Consider the following 16,966-nt stretch of genomic DNA (forward strand, 5'->3'; position numbering starts at 1 on the left):
AAGGTCATGCAGCCAGTAAAGTGTCTGAGGCTGGATTTGAACTTGGATCTTTCTGATTCCAAGTCCATAGCTATAACTACTATGTGACCTGACAAAAATTAAATATTGCTACTCTCAAGGAACTTGAATAATATTGAGCAATGCAGTTCAATTCCATTTTATCGAACAAGCATTTAATAAGCACCTACTATGTTCCAAGCAGGTGCTATAGGTGCTAGGTGCTAGAAGGAGTCTGAAAGCTTCAGGAAGAGTTAGGCTTCTTTCCCCTGGCATCCTAGGCATTGCTGAGGATTCAGGCGAGAAGCTTGGTTGCTATAACAACCAATTAGTTCATCACTTTCAAAATCATCTTGAAAATGTAAAGGAACCATGATTTGCTACTGATTTTAGAATATCATGGGATCATAGATTTAGAGTTGGAAGAGAGCTCAGTCATCTGTTGTTTCGCATGCCTCGTTTTACAGATGATGAAACTCTGTCCCTGAGATGTAAAGTGACTTAGGCTAGGCTCCTGGGTGGATTGACTTATAACTCGGAGGGAATTTAGGCATCCTTTTGTCTGTTCCCTTCATTGTAAAAGGCCTTCTTCAGAGGATCTCAGACCTAGAGCTGGAAGGGGGTTTATTACTCTCAAGTCTAACTCTCTCATTTTACAATGTGGAAACTGAGGTCCAGGGAAGTTAAGTGACATAGGTTCATAGAATTAGAGCTGAAAGGGACCTTAGAAACTATTTAGTCTACTGTTCCTTCTTTTACAGATCAGAAACTGCATCACAGAGAAATGAAATAGTATACACAGTGACACAGAAGTGAGGTTTGAGCCCAGGTCTTCTGCCTTCAAATCTAGCCCCCTTCCCACTGCCCATTGTTAGCTCTTCTGAGAAGCAGACGGGCAAACCAGTCACTGCTAAAAGTAACATGTTCTTTGATTGATCAATTTGAGAAGCTTAAAATGTAAAAGGCATGTAACTTAACTGGAGATGCCAAAGGTTCCAGGAGTCAGGGACAAATCAAATCAACACGGATTTATTAGGCACCTTCTATATGCTAGGCACTGTGATGGGGATTCAAAGAAAGGAAACAGTCAGGCTTACGGTCTAATGGGAAAGAAAACAGACAAACATCTATATACAAATGAGGTACATGGTATGTAGGATAATCTGGGGATAAGGGAGGCATTGGCTTTGAGAGACTGTTGGGAAAATTTCTTGTAGAAGGTAGAATTTTAGCTGAGACTTGTCCAAAAAGAGAAAAACACTCAAGTAGCTAGCCCATTGAGCCTTTCTTCCTAGACCCAAGGCTAATGCCTCCTAGGTAGGGCGGCTCATTCTCTTCCTCCTCACACGAGAGCTGGGGTTGACATCTTCAATCATAGATGGCTCTCTAAACATTCTCCTATGGAGGCCATGACTAACACCTCTGAAGAGCACCAGGATTGTCATTCATTTTTCAGGAGTACTTACTGTGTGTCAGCCATTGTGCTAAGCATTGAAGGTGCAAAAGCAAAAACATGGTCTTTTCCTTGAGGATGAAGGAAAGACTTCTTGAAAAAGTAGGATTTGAGTTGAGTCTTGACGGAGGCTGTGGATATGTGGATATGGAGATGAGGAGTGGTATTCCAGGTCTGGAAGATGGCCGGTGGAAAGGCAACAAGTAGGAGAGGAAGTGTCACCATGTGTGAAGGACAGCAAAATGTCTCAAGGATTGCAGACCTGTAGATTGTAGAAGGGGAGAAAAGTTTAAGATGACTTGAAACATAGAAAGAAATCAGGTCAGGAATGTCTTTAAATACCCGATGAAAAGATATGGGCAGGAATGTCAATCAGGGAGGCTTTGGGCATAATGGAATGCAGCCCATGGCAAGCAGACGGGAGTCCATGATGAGCTCCTGGGTCCATACTTACAGGAAGTGCAGGCTGCTGGAGGGGTGGAGATGTCATGACAGCTTTAGGATCATAGCATGTCAGGAATTCTAGAAGCAGAGTAGAGCCTGCTCACCTGGCTTAGCATGAAGTTGGGGGCAGGGAAACATCAGTCAGATTGAGAAATTGAAGGAAGGGGAGAGGAAGGAACAAGCATTTATTAAGTACCCATTATGTATCAGGCATATGTGTATGTTTTTCAAATATTGACTCACTCGATCTTCACAACAACCCTTCAAGATAGGTGTTGTTATCCTATTTTACAGATAAGGAAACGGGGGGAGCAGACAGAGGTTTTTGCTTAGATTACATAGCTAGGAAGTGAGATTGAAATGCATGCTGACTCCAGTAGTTTTTTGATGTGCTGTGTGGCCGGCTTAATATCTCTGAAGGATTCCCTCAGCACCTTGAATACAAGAGCAAGAGATTCTAGACTTGGAGTAAAGTCCTGGGTTAAAATCTTGCTTCAGGCACTTACTCTCCAGGTGACAGTGCAAATCATTATACCTAAGGTCCTCTCCAGCTCGAGATTTATGCTCTTAAGAACTTTCTTGAAACTTGAGACCCTAAGCTGGGCATTCTTTACCTGGGATCTACAGACCTCAGGTTTGGCGAACTTGGATCGTAAACGTTTACATTGTGTTTTCACTAACCTCCGGTGGATATTCAGCATTTCGTCCAATTATGAGCGCGGAGAACAAACTACAGTAGCATTAGCAGTACTTGTGACTGTCACCAATAGAAATCACAGATATTTTTACATCACGTCATAATTGTTGCAGGTATCTTGAAATATCATGTATGCTCATCTCTCATTAAATATTACTGTAAGTTATTAGGTCTTTTGCTAAATCCCACATGATCCCAATCTTCTTTTCTACAAACTGTGTTTCATAATAATTTCCTTTGGAATCCTGTGGATTTTCTTTTATTCATTCAAAAACAATATTCTTAAAAGCATCTGCAGGCTTCACCAGACTGACAAAGGAATCCATGACACAATAAAGATTGAGTATCTCTTCCCTAATTACTGTTCTTAAAGGGACTGAGAATAAAGGGGGGGGAGCATCTAAATTAAGATTTATTTGAGCTGAACTTTTCTCCTTGTTATCTATTCCACAACGCCCAATTGGTTATCTCTAGTTTGTTAATAGCTGTTGAAGTAATCTTTCTGGAGGAGTCAAATGTGGTCCATTTTTTAGAATGTCTTCAGGGCTTGTTCCTTCTGGCTAAATCTCATTACTAGGATGATGATGGAATTAAAATGGTAATTCTGAAGTTGAGATGGAAATGACTGACACTCTGGCATACGAGTGGGCTTCTCTAGGGAGTCCCTCCCCTCTCCTAGATGCCAGAGCTGCCTTAGACCAGGAGCTACCTTTCCATCCATTAATGAATTCCATGAATACAAATTGAGCATTTTCTATATTCCAGGCCCCATAAGGGCTGTAATGGAGATAATGAAGATAGGGTCCCTGCCTTGTAGGAGCTTACCATCCAACAGGGAGATAAGGCAGGTGCACAAATGACTGTCCTACCAGACTTGATTCGTTAAATGATTTTTATTTTCTCAGTGCAGATAATCCCTCCAGCGATGGAAATAAAAACCCTTCCAACCCTTCTCGCCCCTGTAGTTTTGGTGCATGCTTCCCAATGCCACTAGGTGGCACCATAGTGGATAGAGTGCCAAGCCTGGAGTCTGGAAGACTCATCTTCCTGAGTTCAAATCTGGCCTCAGATACTTACTAGCTGTATGGCCCTGTGAAAGTCATTTAACCCTGTTTGCCTCAGTTTCCTCACCTATAAATGAGCTGGAGAAGGAAATGGCAAACCACTCCAGTGTCTTTGCCAAGAAAACCCCTAAAGGGGGGGGGAGGGGATGTCATGGAGAGTTGGACGAGACTGGAACTACCAAGCAATAACAACAGCTGAGCCAAAGTGACCTTCTTGTACCTCATATATGGCATCCTGTTACCCATTTCTGTACCTTTGCTGTTCCTCATTGCTGGAATGCTAATGCTCTCCCTTCTTACTTTCACCTCTTAGGAGCTCTCGTTTCTTTCTAAACTGAGCTCAAGTTGACAATTCCAGTGGCAATAAATGGCCATACAAATTTTTCCACATATTCTTCCATTATTGGATTTCATTTATTTTATTTATTTTTGGGGTTAATTTGATGGATATCTTCATTGCTTCTTACAGTGCAAGAATATTCCCTAATGTCCTATGCCATAACCTATTCATTTATTCCATTTGATGGGTACCCACTTTCTTTTCAGTTCTTTGCTGCCAAAGAAGGGCTTCTTTGAGTATTTTGATACCAATGGGACCTTTCTTTCTGTCTGGCCTTTCCTTGGGGTACTGGCTCTTGGTTTTCTATTGGCTCCTACTGGCCTGTGCTGCTGAGCTCTGTGGGCTGTAACAGAAGCATAACAACAACAACACCACCACCAGCAACAATAATCATCATCTTCCTGTCCTCACTGGTTTACACCACAGTTTCCTAGGTCATTACGTCTGATTGTAATTTGTTTGCTTGCTTGCTCTCTTTCCCACTCAATCTCATTTCATTTTTTAATGCATGGAGACAGTGTGATGCAGTGGTGAGAACACTGGAATAGGAATAAGGAGACTGGATTCTAATTATTATTAATCATGTGACCATGTCTATGACCCTTTACCTCTTTTCTCACAAATATTTGATAATAGATAATAAAAAATCTGAGGCAGGTGAAAAACTACTAAAATTTTCCTCTTTTCTCATCTAAAAATGAGGATAACCATGTTTACTCTAAATTCAAATTGTATATAGAACAGTGTAAGGAAAGTGTTCATAGATGACACGCTCAAGGAGCAGACAGCATGGCTAGGTAGGAAGATCTCTGGCTTTAGAGTCAAAGGATCTGGGTTCAAATAATGCTTCAGACTCTTACTAGCTGTGTGAACCTAGACGAGTCACTTTGGCAGCTAGGTAGCACAGTGGGTAGAGTGCTGGACCCGGATTCAGGAAGACTCATCTTCCTGAGTTCAAACCTTGCCTCAGGTACTTACTAGCTGTGTGACCCTGGGCAAGTCACTTAACCCTGTCTGCCTCAATTTCCTCATCTGTAAAATGAGCTGGAAAGGAAATGGCAAACTACTCCGGTATCTCTGCCTTGAAAACCCCAAAAGGGCTCACAAAGAGTCAGACACAACTGAAAATGACTGAACAACAACAAAAGACAAATCACTTAGGCTTTATTGGTCTTAATTTCTTGTGTAAAATTGGCCTAATGATGGCACCTACCTTGCATGGTTGTTTTAAGGATTAAATGGGACACTGTATGTAAAGTGCTTTATAATCTTTAAAGCATTAAATAATGTTAGTTATTATTATTGTTATTATTATTATTATTATTAGTCAGAGGACCTGGGTTCAAATGTCAACTCTGAAATTTTCTGTGACTTCAGACAAGTTGCTCTCTTTCTCTGGTTTCCAATTTTTTTTGTTTGTAAAATAAGGAGGTTAGACCTCTAAAGGTCCCTTCTAGCTCTAAATCTGTGATCCCATTACACTCAGTCTCATAACCCCATTAATCCTCAGTTTATTCATCCATACAATGGAAGATTTGGATTAGGTGACCTTTAAGGTCTTCCTTTTGTCTAAATCAGGGTACCCTGTGATTTACTACTTGTATGATTAGGGGAAAAAAGGCAGGATGATTATGTAATGAGTGTGAAGGATGATGACATATGGCCAACTGGGATGCTGAAGTAGCCCCCACAAAATATTCCAAAGGCCCCAAGGAAAGTCTCCAGTGCATTACAAATGTGAGTCATTACCATAAGCATGGCTAAGATGGATTTCATTTACTAATAGAGAAGTAAGTTAATTGAAGCAATTTAATTGATATTAAGATATCAACATAGCATTGCTATATTGTCAAAAATTGACATAATGTGAATTTAATTGCAGAGGCCTTCATCCACAATAAATCTGTCTCCAGGGGAGTTGGAAGAAGATGATGATGATGCAAACACTTGTGGTCCTTCAGGGCTGTGGGAGGCATTAACTCCCTGTAACGGGTGCCGCAACCTTGGGTTCCCCATGCTGATGCAGGTACTTCTTTTGTTTGGTTTTAAAGAAGTCATGTCAAGGATGAGGGGAAAACAGAAATTTAGTGTCCTGTGTATGTTCTAGAAACTTTTGCTTGTAAATGATCTCTATAATCCATTTTCATTGGCCGTTTCTATTGGGTCAGTAAGATGGGGCACTTGTCTGACTTGGTGCTTGTGGTGGTTATGGAAAGTTTGGGGGTGGAATTTTAGAGGAGGCTCTTTACAATTTGCCATTTTCACAATGTTGAGTCATGCCTTTGAGAGTCAGATTAAAGTGTGGTGCTTGGTGTAATGTTATATAATTTTCTTGGAGAAACACAAAATTGGTCTAAAACAGGGAACTTTTGCCCAGGAAAAAGTAAGTTTCTTGAAGGCAAGTGCTATTTCACTCTAGTATTTATATCCCCAGAAGGTAACACACTTTGTAGGTAGGTACATTTCCATCTGCCCTGTAGCTGAACTTTGTTTTGTATATTTGCACAGTGCTTGCCACATAATAAATACTATTTCATTCGTTTATTCTTTCATACATTTATAAATATTTGATGATTGATAACTTCATAAAAATCTGAGTCATTTGAAAAATTACCTTAATTATTGATCACAGATGCTATAGAGCCAGGGTTCTTAATTGGAAAACTGTCAGCCTGTTTTTAAAATATTACAATAATTGCATTTTAATATAATTTATTTGCTTTGTATTTTGCATATTTAAAACCAAGATTCTAACAAAAGGTCCTTAGATTTTGCCAGACTGCCAAAGGGGTAGATGATACAAAAAAAGATTAATAACACTTTGTTTTTCCAAAGAAAATTATGGATGAGCAACCCATTATGAAAGAGAGGTGTATATTAATAGCCATGGTATACTTTGGGCAAGGAGCAGTGGAAATGAAAGGCAAGCTAGTACATGGAGATAGCACTGGCTGTCTCTATGGGCAAAAGACCTGGGGACGGATCCTGCCTCTGGTGGTTATTAGCTGGGTGGCCCTGGACAAGTCACTTAACTACCCTGGACTTCAGTTTCCTCATTTATAAATGAAAGGGTTCAACCAGCGGACCTCAGATGTGTCTTCCAGCTCTGGAATGTCCAACAATGTCTATGATCCTGGCACTGCCGTTTGCTCATTAATATCTGCCTTTTTTCTCTTAAACATTGTGAACCTTTTTGTCTTTAAGCCCTCCATCTTCCTTTAGCTCTCTCATTGTGGAATTTGCCCCCATTCCTCTTTCTCTGTCCCCACCTCCAGTGTCTATCCTCTATTCTCTTCACTCTAGCCACAATAGACTTCTCCCTTTCTGCTTTCTTTCTTGGTGGCGATAGACACGTCTGTCCATGTCTTAAGTGATTTCCTCTCTGTTCACAATTCTCTAAGCTCGTTCTCCAGACTTTAGCTCCTGCCCTGACCTCTGGAGGACACATTTCTATAGACACTTCCATCTGTGTGTCCCACTGGCACCTCAGATTTAACATTTCTCAAGCAGACATCACTTTTCCTAATAGTCCTGTTCTTCCTGACTTTCCCATTGCCGCTGTTAACAGCTGCGTTCTTCTAGTTACTAGATGATAGAATCGGAGACGCCACTTTGGACTTCCGTGTGGTCATAGGGTCATAGATTTAGAGGTGCCTCAAAGGCCATCACGTCTAGCCCTTTAATTTTATAGAAGAGGGGACTGAAGTACACAAAGTCGAAGAGACTTGGCCGTGGTCATAGGGACAGAGATTTTAAGCAAGAAGGGACCTTACTGGCCATCTCTTCCAACGCCCTAATTTTACTGATGAGGGAACTGAGACCCAGAGGAGAGTGACACACAGATCAGAAGTCAGAGAGCTGGGATTTCAACTCGGCTCATCTGATTTCAATTCCAGGATTATTTTCATTTCCACATGTTGCCATTCTGAGTCAAAATCTTAGTCATACTTAATTCTTCCATCTCCTTTCTCCCTTCTGCCATACAGTCATTTGCCAAATTGTGCCAAATGAGTTTCCTCTTACTGTATTTCTTTTTTTGTTGTTTTTCAGTAATTTTTCAGTCATGCCCAACTCTTTGTGATCCCATTTGGGGTTTTCTTGGCCAAGATATTGGAGTAGTTTGCCATTTCCTTCTCCAGCTCATTTTATAGATGAGAAAACTGAGGCAAACAGTTAAGTGACTTGTCCAGGACTCCATAGCTAGTAAGTGTTGGAGGCTAGATTTGAACTCAGTAAGAGGAGTCTTCCTGATTCCAGGCCTATCCACTGTGCCACATGGCTGCTTGCCCTTTGATATTTCTGCCTACTGTCATGAGATCCTAGGATCATAAATTTGGATTTGGAAAATACCCTAGAGATTACTTCATCTAATCTCTCATTTTATTTTTTCTTTAAAAATTCCAAAGTTGGCAACATAAAAAGTACATTAAACATTTCCGCAATTACATGTAAAACATTTTTTTCAACATTCATTGTTTGGTTTTGAGTTCCAAATTCTAACCCTCTCTCCCTCCCTTCTCTTCCTCCTGAGATGGCAAGCAATCTAAGTTATACATGTGTAAATCATGTAAAACATTTCCATTTTAGTCATTTTGTGGAGGAAAAAAACTCAAAAAAGAGAAAGAAAGAACTAAGAAAGAAAGAAAGTGAAAAAATAGTATGCCTTGGTCTGTAGTCAGATGCCATCAGTTTTTTCCTCTGGATGTGGATAGCATTTTTTTATCATGAATCCTTTGGTTCATTTGGTTTTGACTGTCTTAGATCATTGTAATGCTAAGAATAGCTAAGTTATTCACAGTTGTTCATTGTACAGTATTGCTGTTACCGTGTATAACGTTCTCCTGGTTCTGCTTATTTCATTATGTAATAATTCATGTAAGTTTTTCCAAGTTTTTTTTTCTGAAATTATCCTGCTCATTATTTCTTATGAAACAATAACATTCCATAATAATTATACACACAACTTGTTCAGTCATTCCCCAATTGATGAGAATCCTCTCAATTTCTAGTTCTTTGCCACCACAAAAAGAGGTACTATAAATATTTTTGTCCAAATAGGTTCTTTCTACTTTTTGAGGGGTCTCTTTGGAATATATATGTAGCAGTGGTATTGCTGGATTAAAAGATATGCACAGGTTGATAGCCCTTTGGGCATAGTTCCCAATTGTTCTCCAGAATGATTGGATCAGTTCACAATTCTACCAACAGTACGTTTGTGTTCCGGTTTTCTTACATTCCTTCAATGTTTATCATTTCCTTTTTCTGTCCAATTAGCCAATCCGATAAGTGTGAGGTGGTACTTCAGAGTTGTTTTAATTTGCATTTCTCTAATCAAAAGTGATTTAGAGCATTTTGTTCACATAACTATAATTAGCTTGGATTTATTTGTTTGAAAATTGTTTGTTTGTGTCCTTTGTCCGTTTATCAATTTGGGAATAACTTTTATTCTTATAAATTTGACTTGATTCTCTGTATATTTGAGAAATGAAACCTTTATCAGAGATACTTGCTGTAAACATTTCCCCCCAGTTTTCTGCTTTCCTTCTAATTTTGGTTGCATTGGTTTTGTTTGTGCAAAAGCTTTTAAATTTTATATAATCAAAATTGTCCATTCTACATTTTGTACTGCTCTCTTGTTTGGTCCTCAATCCTTCCCTTCTCCAAGTATCAGACAGGTAAACTATTCCATTCTCTCCTAATTTGCTTATGGTATTGCCATTTATGTCTAAATCATGTACTCATTTGACTTTTCTTGGTATATAGTATAAGATGTTGGACTATATCTTGTCTCTGCCATATTGTTTTCCAGTTTTTCCAGCAGTTTTTTTGTCAAATAGTGAGTTTTTTTTTCCCTAAAAGCTTGGATCTTTGGGTTTATGAAACACTAAATTACTGTGGTCATTTACTACAATGTATTACATACCTTATCTATTCCACTGATCCACCACCCTATTTCTTATCCAGTACCAGATTATTTTGATGATTACCCCTTGAAATCTGGTATGGCTAGGCTATCTTCCTTCACATTTTTTCATTGATATTCTTTGATATTCTTGACCTTTTGTTCTCCTAGATGAATTTTGTTATTATTTTTTCTATCTCTGTCAAGTAATATTTTGGTCATTTGATTGGTATGGCACTGAATATGTAGATTAACTGAGGTAGAATTGTCATTTTTATTATAATGGTCTGGTCTACCCATTAGCAATTAATATTTTTCCAGTTGTTTAGATCTGATTTTATTTGTGTGAGAAGTGTTTTGTAATTGTGTTCATGTAATTCCTGGGTTTGATTTGGCAGGTAGACCAAAAGCACATGTTCACATACTTTGTGGAACAGAAGAGAGGATTGTATGTAAAACTGTGAGAGGCAACACCCATATTTTACAGAGGAGAAAACTGGGACCCAGGAAGGGAGGTTGTGACTTGCTGAAAGCCACACAGTAAGAATTAGCAGAGCTGAGATTTGAAACTAGGTCCTCTGATTCCAACTGTCTTGCCCTTTCTGTTCTACCATGCTTCCTTTTTAGGACTGTTTTCCTTTGAGCTGGGATATGGCAAGAATTGTGTGGCAGGCTGTGATATAGGCCCAGTGATTCAGAGCACAGCTAGAATATTGGGGAAGGAAATGGCCCCAACTAAATTTTGGCTTCCAGCGGAAAGGGCCCTACCACTTCACCCTAATTAAAACTTTTGAAGGGAACCCATCTTTATCATAGGATACTAAAGGGAGAATAAAAGAAACCCAGCATAGGTGCACTTTTCTGGAATTCTGAGGAATGGCATAAGAGGGTGGGTTAGATCAGTGATTCAACAAGTATTTATTAAATACCTCATGTGTGCCAGGCACTGTGCTAGGTGCTTGGGACACAAAGGGGAAAATGACACAGTCACCCTTTATTTCCCATCATGATATAATAGTTAAAAATTCTTGGGAAAAGACACTCATCTGGGGAGAACACCATGTGTCCTTATCCCAATTCTGTTATTCATTAGTTCTGTGGGGTTGGTTGGGTGAGTTACTTCTTTCTGGGTTTCAATTTGCTCCACCATAAATTGAGGACACTGGATTAGAGGATTCTTGAGGTTCCTTCTAGCTCTGAAGCCCTATGAGCCTATACTTAAAACATTTATTTATTACCTTGATCTTAAAATTGATTTGAGGCTTTTGTATTCTGGTTTTCTAGAAAAAGTTTTTTCTGCCTTAATTATTAAAATGGGATCAAGGGACAGGCTGAGTAATGAGAATACTTTGAATTTGGTGGCTGTGTATAAATCAAGATGTTGCGTCAGGTTTACATGGTGACAAAAGTATTGAGCTTAGCACAGCCAGAAGCGACTTGTTTGAAGGCACTTAGCGTTTTAGCTTTTCTGGCATCTTAAGGGAATAAAAAACTTTAGTTACCAAGGATGGTCTCAGCACATTTGTTGTATAGTGAAATGGAGAAGACAGAGGGACTAGATTTTGTGGCCTTGTGGGGAGAATTTTGGATATGTAGTCAACCAAGAAGGTCTAGATTCAAGTCCTTCCTAAGACACTTGTGACTCAGGAAATAATTTCACCTAGCTAAGCCTCAGTTTCCCTATCTGGAAAATTGAAATAATAATTGTACTTACTTCTCATGGTTATCATGGAAGATCACATGAGCTAATACAAATAAACCTCATAGTGCTCTTCGTACTGAATTTTTTTTTTATTACTTGTGAGCTCTCTTTACAAAATTCATTCATTCATTCAGTAAGTATATGTGTCTACTGTGTGCCAGGCACTGTGCTAAGTGCTGAGGATGGCAAAAGACGGTCCCTGTGCTCAAGGATCTTATAATCAAATGAAGCTGAAAACATGAAAGCAAATATATACAAAGAAGTTATATACTGGACAAACAGGTAATGATTAACAGAGATGGCACTATAGTGAAGAGAGGCTAGGGAAGGCTTCTTGTAGGAGGTGGCATTTTAGTTGATACTTAAAGAAAGTCAGGATGGTCAGTAGTCAGAGCCGAGGAGGGAGAGTGTTTTAGGTGTGGGATACAGGCAGAGAATATCTTTCAGGTAGTGGATAGAGTATTGGACTTGAGTCCAGAAAATCCTGAACTGGAATCACATTTCACACACTTACTAGCTGGGTGATTCTATGCATGTTATTTAATCTGTCTGAGCCTCAGTTTCCTTATCTGTAAGACAGAGAAAATAGCATTTATCTCTTAGAATTATATGAGATCAGGTATATAAAACACTTGGCGAACCATGAAGCAGTTGCTAAATGTCATTTATTACTATACTTTAGTAGCAAGATTTATTGTTATTTCTAAAATAGCTTCTGATTCTGGTTGGAAATATATTTCTCTTATTTTAGGAGGATATACTTTAAATTCAATAAATTGAAATCAGCAAAATGACTTCAAAATTTATTAAATGACAGTTGTGTGCAAGACTGTGTTGGCACTGAAGATTGAAAGAACTAAAACAGAAATAGATGCTAGCCTCTAGGGCCTTAAATTTTAATTTATTTTTCCCAGACCTATGATCTCACTAGTATTCAGAACTCTGTGGTGAGGAAACTCCCTCTATCAGTGTAGTTAAGGCACCATATTTGTACCTTTTTGTCCTAGACTTGTCTGGGGCATTGATAGAAAAGCTGACATGTTCAGAGTCTCTCAGCCAGCATGGATCAGTAGAGGAACTTGAAACCAAGTCTTTAAATGACATTGAAGCCTTTAGACATTTAGATGTAGAATACATGAGATGATGACGGAGGAGGAGGAATATCGGATTACAACACATTAGAACACATAGGACTTGGATTGACCATAGAATGTCAGAGAGGGTAGGGATCTTAGACGTTAGCAATTCTGCTCCTCATTTTACAGAGGAGATTGAGATTCAGAGAGGTTATTAGGATCTTGGATGCATAATTAAAAGGGACTTTTGAGATTGCCTAATCTAATCTAATCTCCTCATTTACCCATGAGGAAACTGAGCCTTAGAGAGGTAAATTGCTCATCATCCTAGAACTCTAAGAATCATAAGATCATTGTTCTAAAGCACAAAGGGACCTCAGAAGCCATCTTAGACAAACTAACATCATTTTGCAGACAAGTAAGCAATGACTCAGAGAGGATGAGGAAATTGTCCCAGGATCACAGATCTAGTAAGAATCATAGGATCAAGTGAATAAGGGATATGGAAAAAAAGGCACATGAATGCATTGTTGGTGGAACTGGGAATTTGTAAAACTGTTTTCTGGAAAGTAATTTGGATTTATGTCAGCAAAAATGACTACTATTTCTTTCCTTTTGAACCAGAGATTCCACTGCTAGTCATAGACCACCCCAGAGAAGTCAATGATCAAAAAGTCCCATATATAACAAAACACTTACAACATTGCTTTTTGTGAAAGCAAAGATATGGAAACAAAGTAGATATCGGTTGATTGGAAATGTTCAAACAAATGCAGTTCCTGAATGGAATGGAATAAATGAGATAAATTCACTCTAGCCCTTTGCTCTTTTTTTTAAACTCATTTTAACGACCTATTTCTTGGCTGTTAACTTTATGTTAGAGTTGGCTTCTGCTCCTGGGGTATGGGGATAATGTCTCAGGCTTCAGGATTTTTGTGCTGTTGTTTTCTGAGCTCCATCTGGGACCTTTTGACTTCTTGGTTCTCGTGATGTTCTGTAATCCAAGGCCAGGTGTGGCTACTGCTTCCCTGGCTCAAGCCTTGGTTTAAAAGTGAACTCAGGTATGTATCCCAGCCCCTCAGCCCCAAGGAGGGCCCTCAGCACTGTTGCTGTTGCCACCACAAATACTCTTGTTCTCTCTGGTCCCTCAAGCATCAGCTCGTCCCTCTGCCCTGGAAGTGAAACCAGGGACTCCATTCTCCTGTGAGTGACTACAACCAGCAGGGCCCTGACCTTCTGCCTCCTCCATCACCACTGTGTTCTTGTTCCTCCTTGCCCGCAGCCATTGCCTGGGCCTTACATCCAGCACCAGCAGAGGGCCATGCAATCTTCACTTGGTCAGCCGCCCAACCCCCTCCCCATCATCATTGGGGTGAAGGCTCCCAAAGCTGAGGCCGCTGCAGGCACAACTGCCCCCAGGGCTTGTTGTTTGTTGGCTTGGGGTATCTGTGCTTCAATGAAGTTCGCTGCCCCAGGAGGTCAGGCCTTTCCCAACATCCTTCCAAGTTGTCAGGCCGGAAGACTGCTTTGCCCCAACTTTTAATTGTTTCTGCTGCTCTGCAATTTACTTTGAGGCATTATTTGAAGTTATTTGTGGGGGAATTGGGGAGAGATGAGTAGCTTCCTGCCTTATTCCACCACCTTCTTACAATTCCCACCAATAAAATGTATTTTAAATGAATTATTGCATAGAGTAGGATGGGACTTCAGAGACTATCTGACCGAATGGTTTCATTTTACGAATCAAGAGACCAAGGCAGAGAGACGTGAAGTCACTTGCCCAAGATCATGTCAATAGTATCAGAGGCGGCATTTGAACCTGGGTCTTCTGACTCTAATATCAGGGCAGGCTCTTTCTACTAAGTGTCCTGGCTGGACTCGGACCCAGGATTCCAAATCCAGTTCTCATGATGGCCCTTTTATTAATTACCTGCATGACCTTGGGCAAACTTCACCTCTCCTTTGGGCTTTAGTTTTCTCATTGGCTAGCCGAGGGGTTGGAGGAATTCAGCTTTTGTCTCTGAAGACTGTAAGAGAGAATAGATATCTTATGATCTGGAATTTGTCCTTTTTGTATAACATGGGGCAGCACAGGATGAAAAAGGGAAAAAGCAGAGTAATTTTGCTACTAATATTGCAGTCACCTTTCTGAAATTATATAATGAGATCCCAAAGGTCTCTTCCAACTCTAAAATGCTGTGACATTCTACAATTCTTAAGTACTTACATTTGAGCTCATAAATACCACGCTGATTGTATAAATCATGAGCTTTGAGCCTATGGGAATATGTCATTTATTATTTATTTTTGGTTTCTAAGACATTGGGAGGGATTTTTATTTTGGGGGAGGGGAAGCAATGGATGGAGAAGGAAGGGAAATGATTTTCTAGAGTATAAATGAATGAATGAAAAAAGCATCTGATAAGTGCTTAATGTTTGTAAAGCATTGTGCTGAGTACTGGGGATATAATTAGAAAAGTAAACCGTCTCTGCAGTTAGGTTGTACAGCGGCTAGAGAACAAGAGTTGGAATCATGAAGTGCTGAGTTCAGGTTCTGCCTTAGACACTTACTAGCTGTGTGACTCTGGGCAAGTCACTTTATTTCTCTCAGCCTCAATGTCCTCTTCTATAAAATAAGGATAATAATAGCACCTACTTTACAGGGTTATTCAGAGAATTCAAGGAGATTTTACATATATATATGTATGTATATAATTTATGTGTGTAAATACACACATATATACACAAACCTTAAAGCACCATATAAATGCTAGTTGTTGTTACTGTTATTTTTACAGTTATTTCAAGGAACTCATGCTAATAGGGAAGACAACACATAGAGGGTATCACAAAAGATTTAGTGCAGTTTTGAGCTTTAGTAGCTTACAACTGCATTAAGATTTTTGGGAGAACCTGGATAAGAAGGAGGGAGAAAGAAAAACATTTATTAAGTACCTACTGCATGTCAGGCACTATGCTAAGCATTTTACAAATATTATCTTATTTGATCCTCAGAATAATCCTGTGAAATAGGTGCTATTATTATCCCCATTTTACCATTGAGGAAACTGAGGAAGACTGAGGCTAAGTGATTTGCCCAGGGTCAAACAACTGGTAAGTACCTAAGAATGAATTTGAACTGACTTCCTGACTCCAAGCCCCATCTTCTATTCACTATGTCCCCTAGCTGCTGCAAATCAAGCCTAAATGACTGGCCCAGAATATTTCTGAAGTTAGAAATTTTTCTGACTGCTTCAATTAGTCACCTAACCAGTGAAATTAAATCTGCCAATGACTTGAAGCTGGAAGGAAGTCAAAAAGTGGATGATAGACTAGGGATCTCAAAACAAGTGGTTTGGCCAAATTTAATCAAGCTAAATTTAATAAGAATAAATGTAAATAAAATCTTACACTTTGGTTTCAAGGAATGACTTCATAAGCTTAAGGTTGGGAAAGGCATGGGAACATAGTAGTTCTGAAAAAGATCTGGGAATTTTAGTGGACCACCAGCTGGATATGAGTCAACAGTGTGATAGGCAGCCAAAAAACCTCATCCAATCTGGAGCTATGTTGAAACAGAATTTCCTGGCATAAGTAATAGGTGTTAGTCCTGATGTAACCTGCCCTGGGCAGAGCATATCTGGACTGTTTTGTTGTATTGTGAGTACACTATTTTAGGAAGAACATTGATAAGCTAGCCTGAATCCAGACCAGAATGGTAAAGGGGCTTGAGTTTATGCTGTCTCGGTATGGTTTGAAGTAAATGGTAATGCTTAGCTTGGAGAAGAGAGACAGAGGGAGGATGTGATGGGTATCTTCAGCTATTTAAAGGCTTCCATATGAAAGAAGTACTGAGCTTTTTCTCTTTGACTTGAAGGGGAAGATGCTTAATGTTAATGGGTGGAAATACTAAAGAGGTAAATTCAGTTAGGAAAATCTTCTTCAAAATGAGAGCTATCCCAAGGAAGGATGATATGCCTTAAGAAGTGGTAGATTTCTCCTCCTTGGAGGTTCTCAAACAGAGACGGGATGAATGACCACTGGTAAGAGTATGTGATTGTTTTTTTTTTCTTTTTTTGAGTTGAACTATATGGTCATATGGGTTCAAAACTCAGAAATCCTGTAACTCTGTGTAATATTTTCTTTTTAGACAGTCCAGTAGGACCTGACTTGGACTCTGATAACTTATATTTAAATTTTCTTTTTGCAGTTGTTTTTTTTTTGTTTATAACTTTTATTTGTATAACATCTGCACATCTCAATTTATCATTCTACCTCTCCCTCCCAGAGA

General features: G+C 39.3%; 1 protein-coding gene across 6 annotated transcripts in view; it reads left to right on the forward strand.

Moving 5' to 3' along the window:
• Window positions 1-16,966, forward strand: part of ANKS1B (ankyrin repeat and sterile alpha motif domain containing 1B) — a 1,327,097-nt gene that overhangs the window by 269,795 nt on the left and 1,040,336 nt on the right. For all 6 annotated transcript variants that reach the window (XM_027855805.1, XM_027855806.1, XM_027855807.1 and 3 more), the window contains exon 9: window positions 5,878-6,021. In XM_027855805.1, coding sequence (XP_027711606.1) covers window positions 5,878-6,021 — 144 coding nt within the window. The remainder of the gene's footprint in view (window positions 1-5,877; window positions 6,022-16,966) is intronic.

The sequence above is a fragment of the Vombatus ursinus genome, unplaced genomic scaffold, assembly GCF_900497805.2.
Source record: "Vombatus ursinus unplaced genomic scaffold, bare-nosed wombat genome assembly UNPS02011334.1, whole genome shotgun sequence".
NCBI lineage: Eukaryota > Metazoa > Chordata > Mammalia > Diprotodontia > Vombatidae > Vombatus > Vombatus ursinus.